The sequence below is a fragment of the Candoia aspera genome, chromosome 2 (assembly GCF_035149785.1).
Source record: "Candoia aspera isolate rCanAsp1 chromosome 2, rCanAsp1.hap2, whole genome shotgun sequence".
In the NCBI taxonomy this organism is placed as follows: Eukaryota; Metazoa; Chordata; class Lepidosauria; order Squamata; family Boidae; genus Candoia; species Candoia aspera.
The window spans coordinates 179093760-179109824 of NC_086154.1; the positions used below are offsets into that span (position 1 = coordinate 179093760).

General features: G+C 38.9%; 1 protein-coding gene across 1 annotated transcript in view; it reads right to left on the reverse strand.

The window, feature by feature from the left end:
- Positions 1-588: 588 nt before the first annotated feature.
- The window catches only part of SVEP1 (sushi, von Willebrand factor type A, EGF and pentraxin domain containing 1), a 131403-nt gene continuing 115926 nt past the window's right edge, over positions 589-16065 (reverse strand). Inside the window, exons 46-50 of the mRNA XM_063294984.1 lie at positions 15531-15701; positions 11388-11483; positions 6287-6382; positions 4887-4980; positions 589-4190 (exon numbers count right to left, since the gene is read on the reverse strand). Coding sequence (XP_063151054.1) covers positions 4160-4190; positions 4887-4980; positions 6287-6382; positions 11388-11483; positions 15531-15701 — 488 coding nt within the window. The 3' untranslated portion in view covers positions 589-4159. The remainder of the gene's footprint in view (positions 4191-4886; positions 4981-6286; positions 6383-11387; positions 11484-15530; positions 15702-16065) is intronic.

Here is a 16065-nt window from a genome sequence, read left to right on the forward strand (position 1 = left end):
CACAAAGCAGTTTTGTGTCAGGCTTCTGGTAGCATCTTGGGCTGGAAGTGGTTAATCCCAAGGACAAGTCTCTTCCTCAGGCCTCTGATAAGCAAGATTTATTAAGAAGGTTAAAGGAACAACACATGAATTCCAGCAAATATTCTATTTTCAAATGAGAAACATATATAGGCAAATTCAGGCAGGAAGGTTCTGGTTCTCTTTCCTGGACTTTCCTAGTGCAGTGTTTCTCAACCTTGGCAACTTTAAGAGGGGTAGAGGTCAACTCTCAGAATTCCCCAGCCAGCCATACTGGCTGGGGAATTCTGGGAGTTGAAGTCCATCAGTGGATAAGGCTTGTCTCTTTTGTGAAGGAGGGGCTGACTGCATAGGACAATTATTCTGGAAACAGCTACTGGACTTCTTACCCCTCTGAGACCCAGCTCTCACACTCTGAAGGCTGCTTCAACGCACTCCTGTGGAGGTTTGTACAGTCTAACAACAGCAGTGGCTAAGGGGGAGGGTTCATCGCCTTCTGCCTATGCTACCAAATAAGTTTTTTGTCACAGTATCAGAAAGTAGTTACCCAAACAAGAAACACAAATTAGATTACAGGTACTAAATGGGCTGCAACTTTATTTACAATGTAAAGTGCATCACACAGAAATGGTTGAAACACAAGACAGGTGGTGACATCAGTTACAACACATTTTATGCATTTAAACTGTAAATTAAAAAGCAACGATTTTTCTAAGGATGTAACACTACGAACAACCACCTAATTTTGACTCTCCTGCTTTTTCCCTTTAGGCATCACACTGCCTACCTGCAGACCTACACCTTGTGAATCCTTTCTAGGTCAGATTTTGCACCTTGTATATTAATCCAAATAAATGGGAAAATGTATGAACTGCTAGTACTGAAAATAAGCAATCTGGCTTCCTTATTGTACATTATCTTCTACCATTTCCCAGAACAGAAATATCTTGGCTCAGAATACAGCCATTCATACACACAGTGTATGAATAAGTAGGAAAAGAAGGGATCTTGCAAAGAAAAAGGAACCATGATGATGGTTAATTTAGAGTACCGTTTCCATTTTATGAAGCTTTTCTTATAGCTGAAATCCTATACACACTTACTCAAGAACTGGCCCACTGGGAGTAGGACTGGTGAAACTGATTTCTTAGAATGGGCTGCATATATTACAAAGCAAAGTAGAACTGGAAGTCCTCTTAAAGCTCACTAGCAAGATAAGCTAGCCACTGAAAACATTAGCACTATATTTTCTGGAAGAGCTTGAATAAGCTAATGTGTATTTCAGTTTTAATAACAGATGCCCTTAGAATGAGGGGGAAAAACAGCTTCTTACAAGAAAAGTTATTGCTAAATTTATTTACTAATTGCTGTTGCAGTAACGAGCACATCGCTGTCTCTCAGAGGGACAAGGCTACGTTTTGCTTCCTGATTAAAACTGAACATACGTTTCAATTTTCTTTTGCTTCTTAATTTTGAAAATGCTTAGGAGAAAAAAAATTAGGTCTGCTTGTTCCTTCTAAATCACTAAAAATCCTTTGCAAGAACTTGACTGTAAAATTATAAACATATGCAAGCATGCCTGAGAAGGGAAGAACGTGTACGTGCTCCAAAAATTATTATGGATAAATAATGTGATCATACAAGCTACAATTACTCGATTCTATACTGTAATGCAGTTTCCCCAATAAACTGGAAGTGGAATTACAGTGGTGGATCTACACACTGGGCTATTTTCTCCTAACTAATATCTTGTAGCCCCTATCCACACAACAAATTATAAGAGGGTGGCATAGTATTTATAAATATATGCAGTATACGACAGATATGAATTAATCACATTCCCTGTTTTTTTTTCTTATCATCTGTAAAGATTTGCAGATGTTTTGGTTTGTAGTATTGCCAAAACAATTTTAAAAAAGTGTGCAACCTGAACAATTTAAGCAATTGTGGACAATTGTACTACATTGCTCCTAAAAACTCGATGTGTGTAAACTGCTTTCTGTCCATATCACTCCAAACCACAAAACCCCACAGCAACTGACATAAGTCTTTCACTGGAGGCTAACTATGCTTTGCTTTAATATGTTCATAATCAATATTCTTGCATTGTGAATGGTAGCACCTGGCTGTCTTACTCTGGGTTCCTAAGCTAAGCGGAATTGGGCATGGCTGGTACTTGGATGGGACATCATCTAAAATGTTCAAGTCTCTCTTAAAAAATCCCGGAAGGCAAGAGCAAACCTCCTCCATACTATTGTCAAGAGAAATGTATGTTGGTATAATCCTTAGGGGTAGATCTCAAGTTGGGAGTGTCTTGTCCCTACTTTATTGGCAAGAGTTCTCTATGTTAAATAAAAAGAAATTAGCAGGTACAATATGAGCAAATAATTCATTACGAGGGGAGGAAAAAAACGAGGAAAAAGACACTGACTTTTCAAACCTATTATTTCAGACATTGTCATTATCAAACCTATCAGGAAACTCTTCTCTGTGGAAAATTAGAGCAGTTAGGCTATTCCTCCCTACACATTCAATGCTATGTCCACCTTTTAGATTTAGCTTACAGAAAGAGTAGGTTTCATCCTCATCTGAAGCCCAAAATAAAACTGTTACAACTGAGCAGTGAAAGAGAAGGAGAAAGGGAAATGCAACGAGATTATGGGCCTGAATTGCTTTGAGAAGTTCTATTTGAGAAAAAAATGGCTAATGTAGATGCATCTACTGCAATAGGAACATACTTTCTGACAGGAAAGTAATAAGGAAAGTAAATTAAGGAACAGCATACATTAGTTTTCCTTCCTCCTTTTCACCTTTTAATTTTAGCAGTAACTAAATTATTCTGGCTGATGTCTCTGGATATAATTATTACAGTATTTAACTACTGCCTTTTTGCATTACTCTGGATACCCAGGGTAGCCATTCTGTCCTTTCACTTGGGACTCAGCAGTTCTTTTCCTGAGAAATAAGTATGTTGAGGAATGTTAAAAACATGTTATATTTTAAATCCGGGATAAGCAACAACTAGTAATTAGTTTCAATGGAAATAGGGAGCTATTTGTCCTGTTTGGACAAGTGGTGTGCCCTGGCAAATAATATCAAAAACATGAAATCTAATTTTCATGTCTTTTTATGGGAACAGCAACTACTGTTTTATTTATTTTGAACTAAATGGTAATCATTCACCAAATCCATGTATGCATATACAGTATGTTTTAAATATTTATCCACAGTAAAATAACAATGAATACTTTCCCAGTAAACAGGCTTGATTTTAACAGCCAGCAACAAATCTCTGGAGGCAGGGGTTGGTGGCAGTTATTTATTAATTTATTTTGAAAATATAATATTCTTATTTAACAGCTTCAAGCTTTTTGGAATGCTTAAAGCTTCAGATTCCAGTTTGTTCCATCAGACAACAGTAACTAAATATTATCCCTCTTGCAACTACCGTAATGAAATAGACGAATAGTTTGCAGAAGTTATATCAGACCAAAACCAGATCTGATAGGGCAATCATTTATTATTCATCTCATTCACTTATAAAATTCAAGATATGGGGTATTTTAGCATATAAAAGGACCATGATGGAGACACTGAATTTTCCCCTTTCCCATGTCTTAACATTCCCTCTATTTCTGAATTGTTTCCAATAGCAGATCCAACAATGGGCAAGAGACAGAGTATAAGAAGGTAAGACTGAAGAACTGGTTGATCACAGTTCTTTGTCTCATGCATTCACTTCCATTTTGTGGGTGAATGAGGTGGATGGGGGAAAGGAAATATGAGTCAAATCAAGTTTCATCCCCAATCCCAGCATCTTTTTTGGCCATGAAACACAACTTAGGCAAAGGGCTTTGCACCCATAATACAAAAGACTGTAAGGTTTTCTCTTTCAGTGAACAACATTTGTACATTTGTGTGTATTGACAGCAGCAACATTTAACATGGATGATATACTTCTGCAAGAGAAAAAAAACATAAAGATGCTTCCATTCAAAATTAAATGTATAAGAAAAATATAATAATAATAATAATAATTTCAAAACAGTTTTAAAAAACCCACTGTATTTGATTTTACAGTGACTGTAGTACCAAGGCCCACTGGATTGGAATCAGAGTGTTCATAGTCTTTGCTCTTAAATTAAAAGTGGTGGAATCCAGGTTTCCGTTTCCTAAATTAGTACACAAGCAAAGAAAAGGGAAAAAGAGTCCATTATTCCTGGCAGATTATGAAATACAAAGACAAATCAGCATTTGTCACATAAGGAAGGGTCCTACTGTAATCTGGCAAAGTCCGTACACCTGTGAAAGCAGACCTTGGCACATATATCACACCATGTGTGAAGAAACTCAAACAGAAATAGGAGCTGTGGGCACAGTTCCTTATTTTCAGGGAAAATTGCTTCCCACCAAGGTGCCGCCCAGCACTCTCAATTTATTTCAACAGATGTTCTGTTCAAAATGTCTGTTGAATGTGGCAGAGGGCTGGCTTTAGTGTAACATATTGTAAAATGCCCCTGGGAGCATATGTACATTGGAGTGGGACTAGCATGGACTAATTTTTGGAATTAACAATGCCACATGGGTTGAAATGAGCTACAGACAGCACTTCAGGAAAAATCCTGAATTAGACTACTCTGTGTCTTAGTTTCAAGGCTTACTTCAAGGTCAACAGAGTCTCTAGAGCTGATAGACATAAGCTTATAAACAGTCAGGTCTCCCAGATGTTCTACTGCTAACTAACTTTCTGGGATTAATGCTCAGGTGGGAAATTGCAAGCTGGCCTGCAAGACTGATTGAAAGGGGCTAAAATTTGAGTAAATAAGTCCTGTTGGGTTAAACATCTGACGAGAAAATGGCAAGCATACCTAGAGCAGTCATGTCCAGTCCATGGTGAAGTACAGTGGCACCGATTTGGTCGTATACATTTCCCACCATTTAAGCATGGAGAGTGACAAACAGCTGCATTGGAAGACCATAGAGGCACATTACCATTTAGTGAAATTAGGGCATGCTCCCACGGAATAATTTGGGAGTACATTTTTTACTGTTTTTATACGTAGTACCTGATAATACTGAAAGAGCTGTGTTTATGTCTACTTAATGAGCCAGAATAGCAAAAAGCAGCTATTTGCTAGTAGATACAGTATATTACAGAATGTATTTAAGCAATTCATTTGGAGGAAGATACATACAAGATGAAAAGAATACAGATCAGTTTCCATATGCAAATCAAGTTTGGAGAATATGAAGAATGTTAAGAAAAAGATAGAAAAATATAAGCCATACTCTCTTTACTGAACAACTCAATTATCTTTGCAGAAACTGAGCTTAGCTGTGTGATTCTTTAAAGATTTTAATTCTTCATAACATTCCATTTAAAAATCCCTTATATTTGCCTTTGAAATATCCCAGGGAAACAACATGAAAGTGCATATGTCCTTTCAAAAACAAATGCAAAAAATTTAAATTTTGTGGGCACACATGGAAATTTTCTGAGAGACAGTATTGTTTGGCTTTCCAAGTAGAAAAAGTCACGCATATAGTAAAGTGGTGTTTATGGCATGACAACCTTGACAGAATGTAGGATTATAAGTGCCTTTTTTTGTCTGTCTAGTTAGACCTGAAAAAGGGTATTTCTGAATAGTTCTTGAATGAAAAATGCATGTCACTTGGCCTGTTTGGCTAGGGAGACATCTCTGTGAGTTATTTGTGGTCTGTGGAAATAATCACATTTTGTATTAGATAGCTTATTAAGGGAAAGGTTTAAAATCTTCTCCTAAGCCATTTATTTCATAGAATCCTCTGCCTTAAAACACATAATGGTTGAAAACCAGAGCACCATATGAAAATTATTTCTCCATTCTTTCAAATAATATGACAGGTAGCAAAGACATGCATTTCCAGACCAGACATGTAAAGATACACAGGTAGTCCTTGTTTAGTGACCACAATTGGGACCAGTAACTGAGTTATTAAGCAGTAGTCGCTAAGTGAAACCGTGACTGTGCTTATGATCTTACTTCAGCTTTCCTTTGCTTTATAGTCTGGCAAAGGTTGTAAATTGAGGCCTGGTTGCAAAATTACTTTTTCATCACCGTCGTAAACACGAACTGTTGCTAAACAAGGATTACTTGTATTGACTGGTTTTTTTAACTGTTTTCTCCTCAATTTTTTTCCTTTCAAAACTCACTGGTTAAGCTGCATTCACGTTTTGTACCAAGGTGCTATTGCTAGGCTGTGGGAAACTCTGAATTAATGTGCTTACCCTGGTGGCAGCGCGACCCAGTCCATCCAGTTGGGCAGTCGCATTGGTAAGGTGCCACACATCGGCCTCCGTTCAAACAGTGCAGGATGCAGATTGCTGAAGAGAAAGGGGGAGGAGTGGGAAGAAGAAAAAGGTTCCACTCAAATAAACAACATTGGATCTATTTCTCCACAAAACTAAAACAATTATGCCCCTGCACCCCCAAAAAAGAAATCACCTTCCAAAGGTGTTGGTCTTCTGTAAAAATATCACACAGAGCCTCCTGGCATCCTAAAAATTGATGCATTTATTATCACATATCAAATAATAAATTGGTTGTTTTTTGAGATACTACAAGACTCTTCATAATTATTGTTCTTAGCATTTACTGTACATTCTAAATACAGAATTACTGGTCTTCTCTGTACCTTCATTCTGAGTATATAAAAGCATTCACAATTTATAATCCAGATTAATTTCTTCAAACCTGCATAATCTCTCTTCTAATTATTGAGGGGCAATTGTTGATGTGCTGTAAGTCTTGGGAACTGCCCTCTGTTTAGACAATATATTCAGCCCCTCTTCTGTCTACAGATTCTACTGTATGGAATTTATTTATTTAAATTTGTTATGGCCGCCAACTCCAGCAGACTCTGGGAGGCTTACAAAATCTAAAGAAGCAGTAAAAACAATTAAAACATAAAACACAGCCTGGCTAAAACAGCCGTAACAATAATAATAAAGGCCCCACAAACCACATTAACCCAAGGCCTAGGACCAGAGCCAGCTCTTAAGGGCTTTCCAGAACCCCAGGAGAGTGGGCGCCATCCATCTCTCTGGGGGGATGCTGCTCCAGAGGGTGGGGGTCATGACACAGAGGCCTGCTTCCTTGGTCCCACAAGATGACAACATTTAATAGAGGGGACCTGGAGTGCACCCACTCCGCTTGAATGTACTGGTGGGCAGAAACAACTGGAGATAGGCAATCCCTCAGATGATCAGGTCTTATGCCATGAAGGGCTCTAGACATGACGACCAGCACCTTGAATTGCACAGTTGCAACTGGCAACCAATGCAGCTCATGTATGCCTCTCAACCATCAGAGGCTTCCACCACACTTCCTTTTCTGAGCACTGACTTGTACATGGTCCAGCTACGTATAGCTTCATGACTTTAATTAAGGAAGCTAATTTTATTTTAACAAATCTAAAGTCGGCACTAGAATAATATTCTGCAGCAACAGTGGACCATCAGATGTCAGAAGTAGCCTCAGAGAACAGTGGTTACAGGACAGCTACCTAAAGGTCCATGAGGATAAAACTTGCATTTGAAAAACAGTACCTTGGAAAATAAAAAGCAAGTGGAAGAGCCAGTTTTGCTGATTTTGCTTCTCCTCTGCAGCCATTTCTGGGGAAGTGGTCAAGGCCATCAAGCTGTGTGGGTGTGTGAAGAATGTGTCTTTTGGGAGGTGGGTTGGGTTGGTTATGTCAGTCAAAAAGTTGTATGACCTCTGTAATATCAGAACTGGCTGCATTCTCCCAGAAATCTGATAGGCAAACAGTGATTTCTGGGATACCTGGGAGATTTAATCCAGTGAACCTCTATCTTATGTTCAGAGTCTACATGTAAACAAATGCAGTCTTGCAAAACTTCAGTCAGGTCGAGGATTCTGAATAAGCAACAGAAACTCTAAAATCTCATTACTGATGAATCTGGGTATCTGTAACAATATAATCTGCTTAATCCTGATTTCTATTCCATTCACACAACAATTCCTTCTATGAATGGGAGATACACAGATTCAGGACCTCCCTGCTGGTGGAGGGAAAAGGGTGATTTTTGGTGATTATCTTTTCTCATCTACAGATTCACAACCTCAACTATTCCACGGAATTCTTGAAATTTCTAATAACTCCAGAATAGATTTTAGGTACAAGTGGCTATAAAAGAAAAGGAAATTGAGAAAAAAGGCTCTTTACTTTTGGCCAGTGAAGTATTCTTTTAATAGAATTCTACTCATAGAAACTCAGTATCCAAAGCACAATCTTCATGTTTTCATTACAATAATGCCCTGATTTCTGATTGTTAACAATATATTTCTTCTTCATTTTATTTTTAAGATAACACCCTTCAAAATGGAAGTCAAAATATATACTGCTTCTGTAAATGATAAATGAGGGGTTTTTGTTTGTGTGAGAAACAAAATACAACCTGGCTACAATAAATACTAAGTTTATAAATAATTCTTCCGCTTTCTGTACCACAAGGACTACTTTCATAAATGTCACGATCAAGTTCTACACAACTTTTCAGATTATCAATATGCTGCCTCTTTGGAACATACTGTATAAGCTTTAAAAATTAGTTTGTGACTGGAAAGCAGTCTGCTTCAAAATTTGTATGATTTAGATCTAATTAACATGAGTAACCTTGAGTTTCAAGTCAAGTTCATCAATATAAAAAAACATTTTCCTTAAAGTCCACCCTATTTTCTTTCTTTTAGTGGATTCTACCAATGAGACGTTTCATTATTCTGGATAAAAGACAACATGACACACTGCATTTATAATACATGACTAACAGAACCCTTAAAGATAGTAACAATAAAAATAATTATTCATGAGAAGCATGCCATCTTCCTTTGCTTTTGTAGCTGGAATTCTTAGTGCATGCAACTACACTTTCAACTGCCTGCTGAAGGTCTCCCTCTGAAGTATAAATTCAGGGTTACATTTTTTGACCCCCTTCCATTTTGTGTCTAATCAGTTCAGTTGGTTACAAAAACACTGGGAAATGGATATAATGTACACCAGATGCTCCATATATCTTTGTGTTACTGTCTATTTCAGTTGATCTTGGTCTAACAGAAGGTGGAAAAATGGTTTTGACTGTATTTTTGGGACTCCCATATTGCATGCAGTCTCCAGATCAAATTCCTGATGATCACTGAACAGCAGTAAAGAGGGATTTCTCAATCTCTTTGCTGCCACCTAGTGCTATTCTGGATATTTGCAGCCCTGGTAATGTGTATCTGTACATTTCTGGAGGAGCATACATTGCAGCAGTTTATGTACCACTGTAACACAGGCTTACACAGCAGCATTTCTCAAACTGTGTGCCTGGATCCATCACTAATTTTTATCATTACTTCAGATGCATCTTAGAGTTTCCTTGCTTTCCATCAGCAGATTAATATTCATCAATGGTCTCCAGAGTAGCAGCCTACAAAGTCTGAAAAACTAAATACGTTCTGTGAAACTTTTGCATGCATGTGCCTTCAAGTTAGTCTTGATTTCAGGCAACTGCTTGGACAGGTCTATGCAATTTTCTTGGCAGCATTTTCAGGAGTGCTTTTGCCATTGCGTTCTTCCTAGAAAGAGTGACTGGCTCAAAGTCACCCAACTGGCTTCAAGCCCAAAGCAGAATCAGAACTCAGAGTTTCCCAGTTTCTAGCCTGGTGCCTTTAACCACTAGGCCAAGCTGGCTCTCAACTGCTTATGGGTAATTGCCAGTCTTAGTTCTCCACTAAAGGTTTATGGTTATTAAGATGGATTCATTAGTGCATTATATCGGATTTTTCCTGGAGGTTGCATTAAGATCCAAAAAACTAGTAATAATGTAGAATAAGAAATAATTTGATTCACTCTTCGTATTGTAAAAAAAAACCCTCAATGTCTGCAATGCTAACAAATGCAAAAGGCACTTGAAAGGATCTCCATAACTACTGGCTGCTCCACTGGATGTCGCTCATGTTTGTCCTTGCCCTGTCATGGGAGAAAGGCTGGGTAAAGCCAACAGAGGATAATTTAGCTGGCTCCTGCACAGGACTGGCTCTATTTCACCTGTATCTTGTTCCTTGTGGAGTTACAAGGCACAAAAGTTAAAGACTCCTCAGAGTCAAGCTTGATTCTTGGTGATTGTATGCAGTATTCTTAGCCAAAATAGGGAAGAGGTCTGCCTTGGCTTCTTCTGCTCTGGTTTTTTTTTTTTTGACTAGACTAATCTAGCCTATAGCCCTGAGGTTCCTTGATGGCTCCTGCACGGGAATGCAAGCTCAGTTTTTTTCTAAAATCAGCCAAGGCTGGCCAGGTGCTCCTACCTGCTATGGAATAAAACACAAAAGCTTCAGGCAAATGTTTGATCAATAAAATGCAGGATGCTTGAAGCCCACCTCACCTCCTCCCCAAGTAGACAGCATGCCTAAATTACAGAGAAATAAAAAATAAAGAGATTCAGAGGTTGATTTGGAGACTGCAATCACATTCGTCCAGGAGTAAAGACAAGGGAAAAGGAGGTCACGCTCTGACAACAAACGAAGCCCCTGGCCCTGTTTCTTGACTGTTCCATATTAATTCAGATGTTCTCAAACAGACCTGCGCTATTTCTTTTTCTAAACAAAATTCCTAATTAAAGAAGTGAAGCACCAGTTTTGGTGGCTTATGAATCCCTGTTCGGGTCTTTCATTCATTCACTCACTCACTCACTCACTCACTCACTCACTCACTCAGTATAGCACCTTTATTATTTTTTATAAATAACTCAAGGCAGTGAACACACCTACAACTCCTTCCTCCTGCTCCTATTCATGCAGCAGGGATCATTTGAGGAGGGGGGAGGGGACAGGTCACCTTTACCCCCCCTTCATGTAATCAGCATGTGATTTAATATCAGACCTGAGGTAAGAAGCTTGCCCCAAAGCATCAATTCTACCTAAGATTTAAAATACAGTCATGCACAACCAAGGGCATACAGCCTAAACCTGTAGAGAGGGGATCACTTTCAGACCTTTTACTTTAATACATGAAAGATAAATGATGGATGACAGGTGATAATGAGACCAAGGGGGATGGGACAAACTAATGTACCTTCCTCTCTTATTCACCTCTCCTCACTGAATAGCATGAAGGGGAACAGCTGATTAAGGTGGGAGATCTACAGAATAATTAATAATTACTGCTCCCCCCTCGAGATTGTTGGCATTCCAGTCAATGGCATATTTATAAATACAATTCTTAAAATGCCCTCATTGTTTACCAACTAAGCTGCAAAAGTGTTATTCTGGACAGCTCAGAGGAACAGTTATGAAAAAGAAATACAATACTGCTAGATGGGAGATACATACGCTCTTCACAAAGGCGTCCCATCCAACCCTCAAGACAGGAACAAGCATTTGGCCGCTCACAGATGCCACCATTCTGGCACGGGAACCGGCAAACAGCTGGAAAGGGGAACAGCATCAAGTTAGAACAGGAGATGATAAAACAAAAATTGTACATCAGAAAAGTAAATAATCAAGGTATTCTCAACACTAGGAAGCTTATAAGGAAGGAAAACGTATCAACTTTTATTGATTATAAGGGAAGTATCTGCTATAGAGTTTTAAAATTACTAGGCAGGAATCCCCTAGTTAATATGTTACCTCATACTAACACAGCTGTGTAATTATCTTTGCTCTTTGCTGCTATCTAGGCATTGTGTGGACTTTTGCAGTGTAAACCAAACAGTCATTCTTCAGTGTAAACCAATCCCTTCTATGCAGCCCAGGGCAATTTTTGAAACATAGGTTATTGTTCTTTCAAAAAAGCACTAAGCCCTGTATATGGTAACTAAGGCAAGATTATTGTATGCAGAAGTCAGAAAAGCAATGAAATACCTACAGTGGAAGACTGGAGTATAAAATTAACACCACTATAGAAATGGTGAAACTGACCAGTTTGGTCAGAGAAAAAAGACGAAGATGTTTTTGAAAGACTGGAAACCTTATATCGACTTTTTGTTGAAAGAAGAAAAGATTGAACTGATGATTTTGGGATTAGGGCATTAAGAAGGGATGAAGAGGATGGGGAAAAGATTAAGATGATAATTACTCAATAGAAAGCAGGGCGGAAGGCATAATTGTATGTTATCTTTTTCTTTCTTTCTTTTCTTATTTCCTTTCTCTTATTTTTGATCTCTTTTTTGTTTGTTTTGTCTAATTTTACTATATTGAAAAACTCTAAGATAGGTAGATAGATAGATGATAGATAAAGCACTAAGCCCATGTTTATAAGGAGCCTACATAAGACCTGATAAACATCAGCCAGGCCTTATGAGAGCAGATGCCCCTGTGGAAGCCAGCTGTTTGGTCTCTTCTGAAGCCCAAGGCAAAATAGCCACAGAGGGCAGCCTAGTGGTCGGAGAGGCCATGCCTGCAGCAGCCTCAATTGGCCTATAGGGGTTGGCCAGATCCCAAGCCCTGACTGCATCAGCAAGATTGCATCCATGGCCAAAGCTGTGTTGGAAGAGGACAGGAAATATTTTAAAACCGAAACAGCTGAAAAATTGCCTCAGCTCTGGCTGGGGATGAGACAAAGGCAACATCATTAAGGTGTAGCATAAAAGAACCCCAATGGTTACAGGTAGTCCTCGTTTAGCGACCCCAATTGGGACTGGCAACTTGGTCATTAAGTGAAGTGGTCACTAAGTGAAACCACAACTGTGCTTACTATTTTACTTCAGCTTTCCTATGCTTTACAGACCTGCGGAGGTCATAAATGCAAGGACTGGTCGTAAAGTTACTTTTCCACCACTGTTGTAATTGTGAACAGTCACTAAACAAGGTAGTTGCTAAATGAGGACTACCTGTATTGGTATATGTTTGTGCAAAAATGAGGATGAGGACTTGAGGGTGAACTCTTAGAACCCAGAGCAGTTAGGAATTCCAGGTCATATTTTGCTGAAATGTAAATACGCCCTATGCTGACCTTTAGTGGGTGAATTAGTCTTTGTTTTTATAGTGTGCATAGATGAAGCACATCCCTGAAAAAAAAAGATCTTTTGCTCTTCATGTGGAACCTGAATTACTGAATACAGTAGGGGATTCTTGCTAAGAAGAGTAAGCCCAACTGGACTGAAGTCATAGATTGTCCATAATGTCTAAGGCCCTGCTAATTAGTGCTGGCCAAAGCAAGTTGTCCCAAAGAGGCAGACTTGCTTTTTTATATCTCTGAGGGTTTTAATCTTTTAAAAATTATCTGTATCATTCTGGATGAGGAAAAATAAGGGCCTCTCTTAGGGATCCAAGCACATCAACTGCTCCTTGCCCTGCTCCCAGAATACCCTATCCCAGCCTTTCTTAACCTTTGACCTGGAGGAACCCTTGAAACACTCTTCAGGCCTTGGGGAATCCCTGCACATTCAGGCTCAAATATAGGCCAGAAAGTTACAAAATTATTATGTTCGTTTCATGGGTAGGCCTGTACATATGCATCAACAGTGTTCTTAAACTGAAAATAAAGCATGAAATGTACCTCTTTAATGTGAAGTTGGCCAAATTTGAAATAATTTTTAAAATAAATCGTGATCTCCCAGGGAACCCCTAGTGACCTTTCATGGAACCCTAGGGGTCCACGGAACCCTGGTTGAGAAACCCTGCCCTATCCACAATAGAAATTTTTCTGGCAACAAATCTGCACCTCTGACCCTTTTACAGGCCACCCTGCAGCCATCCCCTGCTGCCCAAAGGCTCTTTTCTGCCACCTTTGCTGCACTGGGAGGCTCCATCTTAAGCTGTCTCACATTGTTGTGTGGCAAATCTCTGACTGCGGCTCCACTGGGCAAATTCTATAATGGGATGAACAGTAGCGTGGAACTGATACACTGTTTTTGCTGAGAAACAGTTCTGGATTACAGGGCTTAAAAACAAAAGCTGTGCTTATAATTATATAATACCCTGTAATGCTGTATCTGTAATTGGTTGAGAGTGTATTAGTCTCGCAGACCCAGGACATCTGCTAATATTGCTCATGCTAAAGATCTACGTGATCTGCTTTCATGCTGCCTCTGATGTAGGCCCTTCAAAGCATTAGCGCTGGAAGTCTTTTGTTGGCCAATAAGCCTGCATCATTTATAACACACTTTTAAAAATGAGCAAGGGAACATCCATTGTGACATCAATCAGGAAAATATAAGCCAACTCTGCCATTTCCATCCTTTTCTGTTACCCGCTTTGAGGCAGGAAGATGAGAACTGATACCATACAATACAAATAGTTATTATTCAAATATAATCTGTTTTTCTCAATGCTTGGTATCTGCTAGAGATAAATAACCCTTAAGACACCTGAAGATACTGTACAAATGGGGTGTTGTGACATTATAAAGACTCCAGATTTACACTACTGTTGTCATTGTGTGCTCCTTTATTGTCCCTATCCTATCTGAGGGCAAACCCATTACATATTCACTGTTATTCGGGAGTACGTCCCATTAGTTGTAAATTTAATGGAACTTATTTCAGCCAGGAGGAAATTGTACAGAATATGATTTGTGGACAGTGGCACATGCAGCACACCAAGATGAGGCCAAAATGACATACATAAAAATCACATGGTTCTGCCTGAGTGAGAAGGAAAAAGAAGGTCCCAAAACCCCTGTAGACAGTTGTGGGGATAGGCAACCACTGTTGAAAGAGAAGAAGTGGTTCACAGACTTCCTGTTCTTTGAGGTCAGAAGAGGCACCTGCAAACAAGCTGCTTGCTTTCTGGCTGAGAAAAAGGGGGAAGGGCCGACTCCCTGGCAAGGGGTCAGGAGAAGGAAATGACTGGACTCAAAGTATGGGCTTAAGTGTATCTTAAGAGTATCTTAGGTATATGTATTTATTGTATTTTATAATAATTGTAATCTGTCTGGTTTTATGAGATTTTAATGTTTATGATTATAGTTTGATTTTATTGTAAACTGCCCAGAGTCCCTCTTTTGGGGGAGATGGGCAGTAATTAAATTTGAATAATAAATAAAATAAAATAAATCTTATGAAGGGGGTTCGTTTCACAAAACTCATATCACAATGCATTTGTATCTTCCAGATCGCTACAAGTTTCTTTGTTGTATTTTTATGTGCTAAAATGAATGTTGCATCTCTTTGCCCTGAATCCATAATCCTTTAGGTGTAGTAGCAGAATATATAGCACAACATTCATAAATCAACCAATATTCAAAACAAGAAGCAAAGGAAAGATTCAGATTTGGAAAACGGAGTAAGTTTAGAAGAAGGCTCCTATGTGCAAAACATTTGGACGAACAAGAAATAGGTGCTTAATGGTGATTCCCGAAATGTCCTAATACAAAACTGGGTCAGAATTAGACACTTGTCAGATGTTTCAAGGGACAGGGAGCTTAATCCTCTTTTCCTTATAATGTATACCTGAAGACTGCAAGTGGCTTCAGCTCATCATGCTGCCGTTGTTACTCCCAACTAATTTCAGAAAGCAGAAGTGTTAATTTACCTTTGCAAGCTGGTGGTATCGTCCAGGTTCCGTTCTCTAAACAGACACTTCGAAGGGAGCCCTCTAGCATGTATCCGCTGTAGCATGAGTAGGTCACCACGTCTCCATATTGGTAAAATGTTCCACGGACCAAAGCATTTTCTACGTGAGCAGGTGGCCCACAAGAGATCCCTCAAGAGAAACGGCAACAAAGAATTTGTAATTGCAAGCTGCCTTTACAACCTGACATAGTACATAAAACAACACAGAGCTGGAGACAACAAATAACTAGAAACTTGAACTTTGGCAATCTCTTTGTGTCTTCCAGAAAGCTGCAGATAGGCTCCAACATCTAGATATTAACGTAACATCTAGATATGCATGGCTATCTGTAATTAGCCTCTGTAATATCAGCCTGTATATTGGAGGAGGGGAAGATTTTATTATCTCCTTAAATATTTTACCTTTCAGCTCCAGGAAAGGGAATGTAGATAAAGGAACCTACAATCAGGAAAAAGGAGGAACAGCTGTGTTTCTATTTTTAAATGTTTTGTGC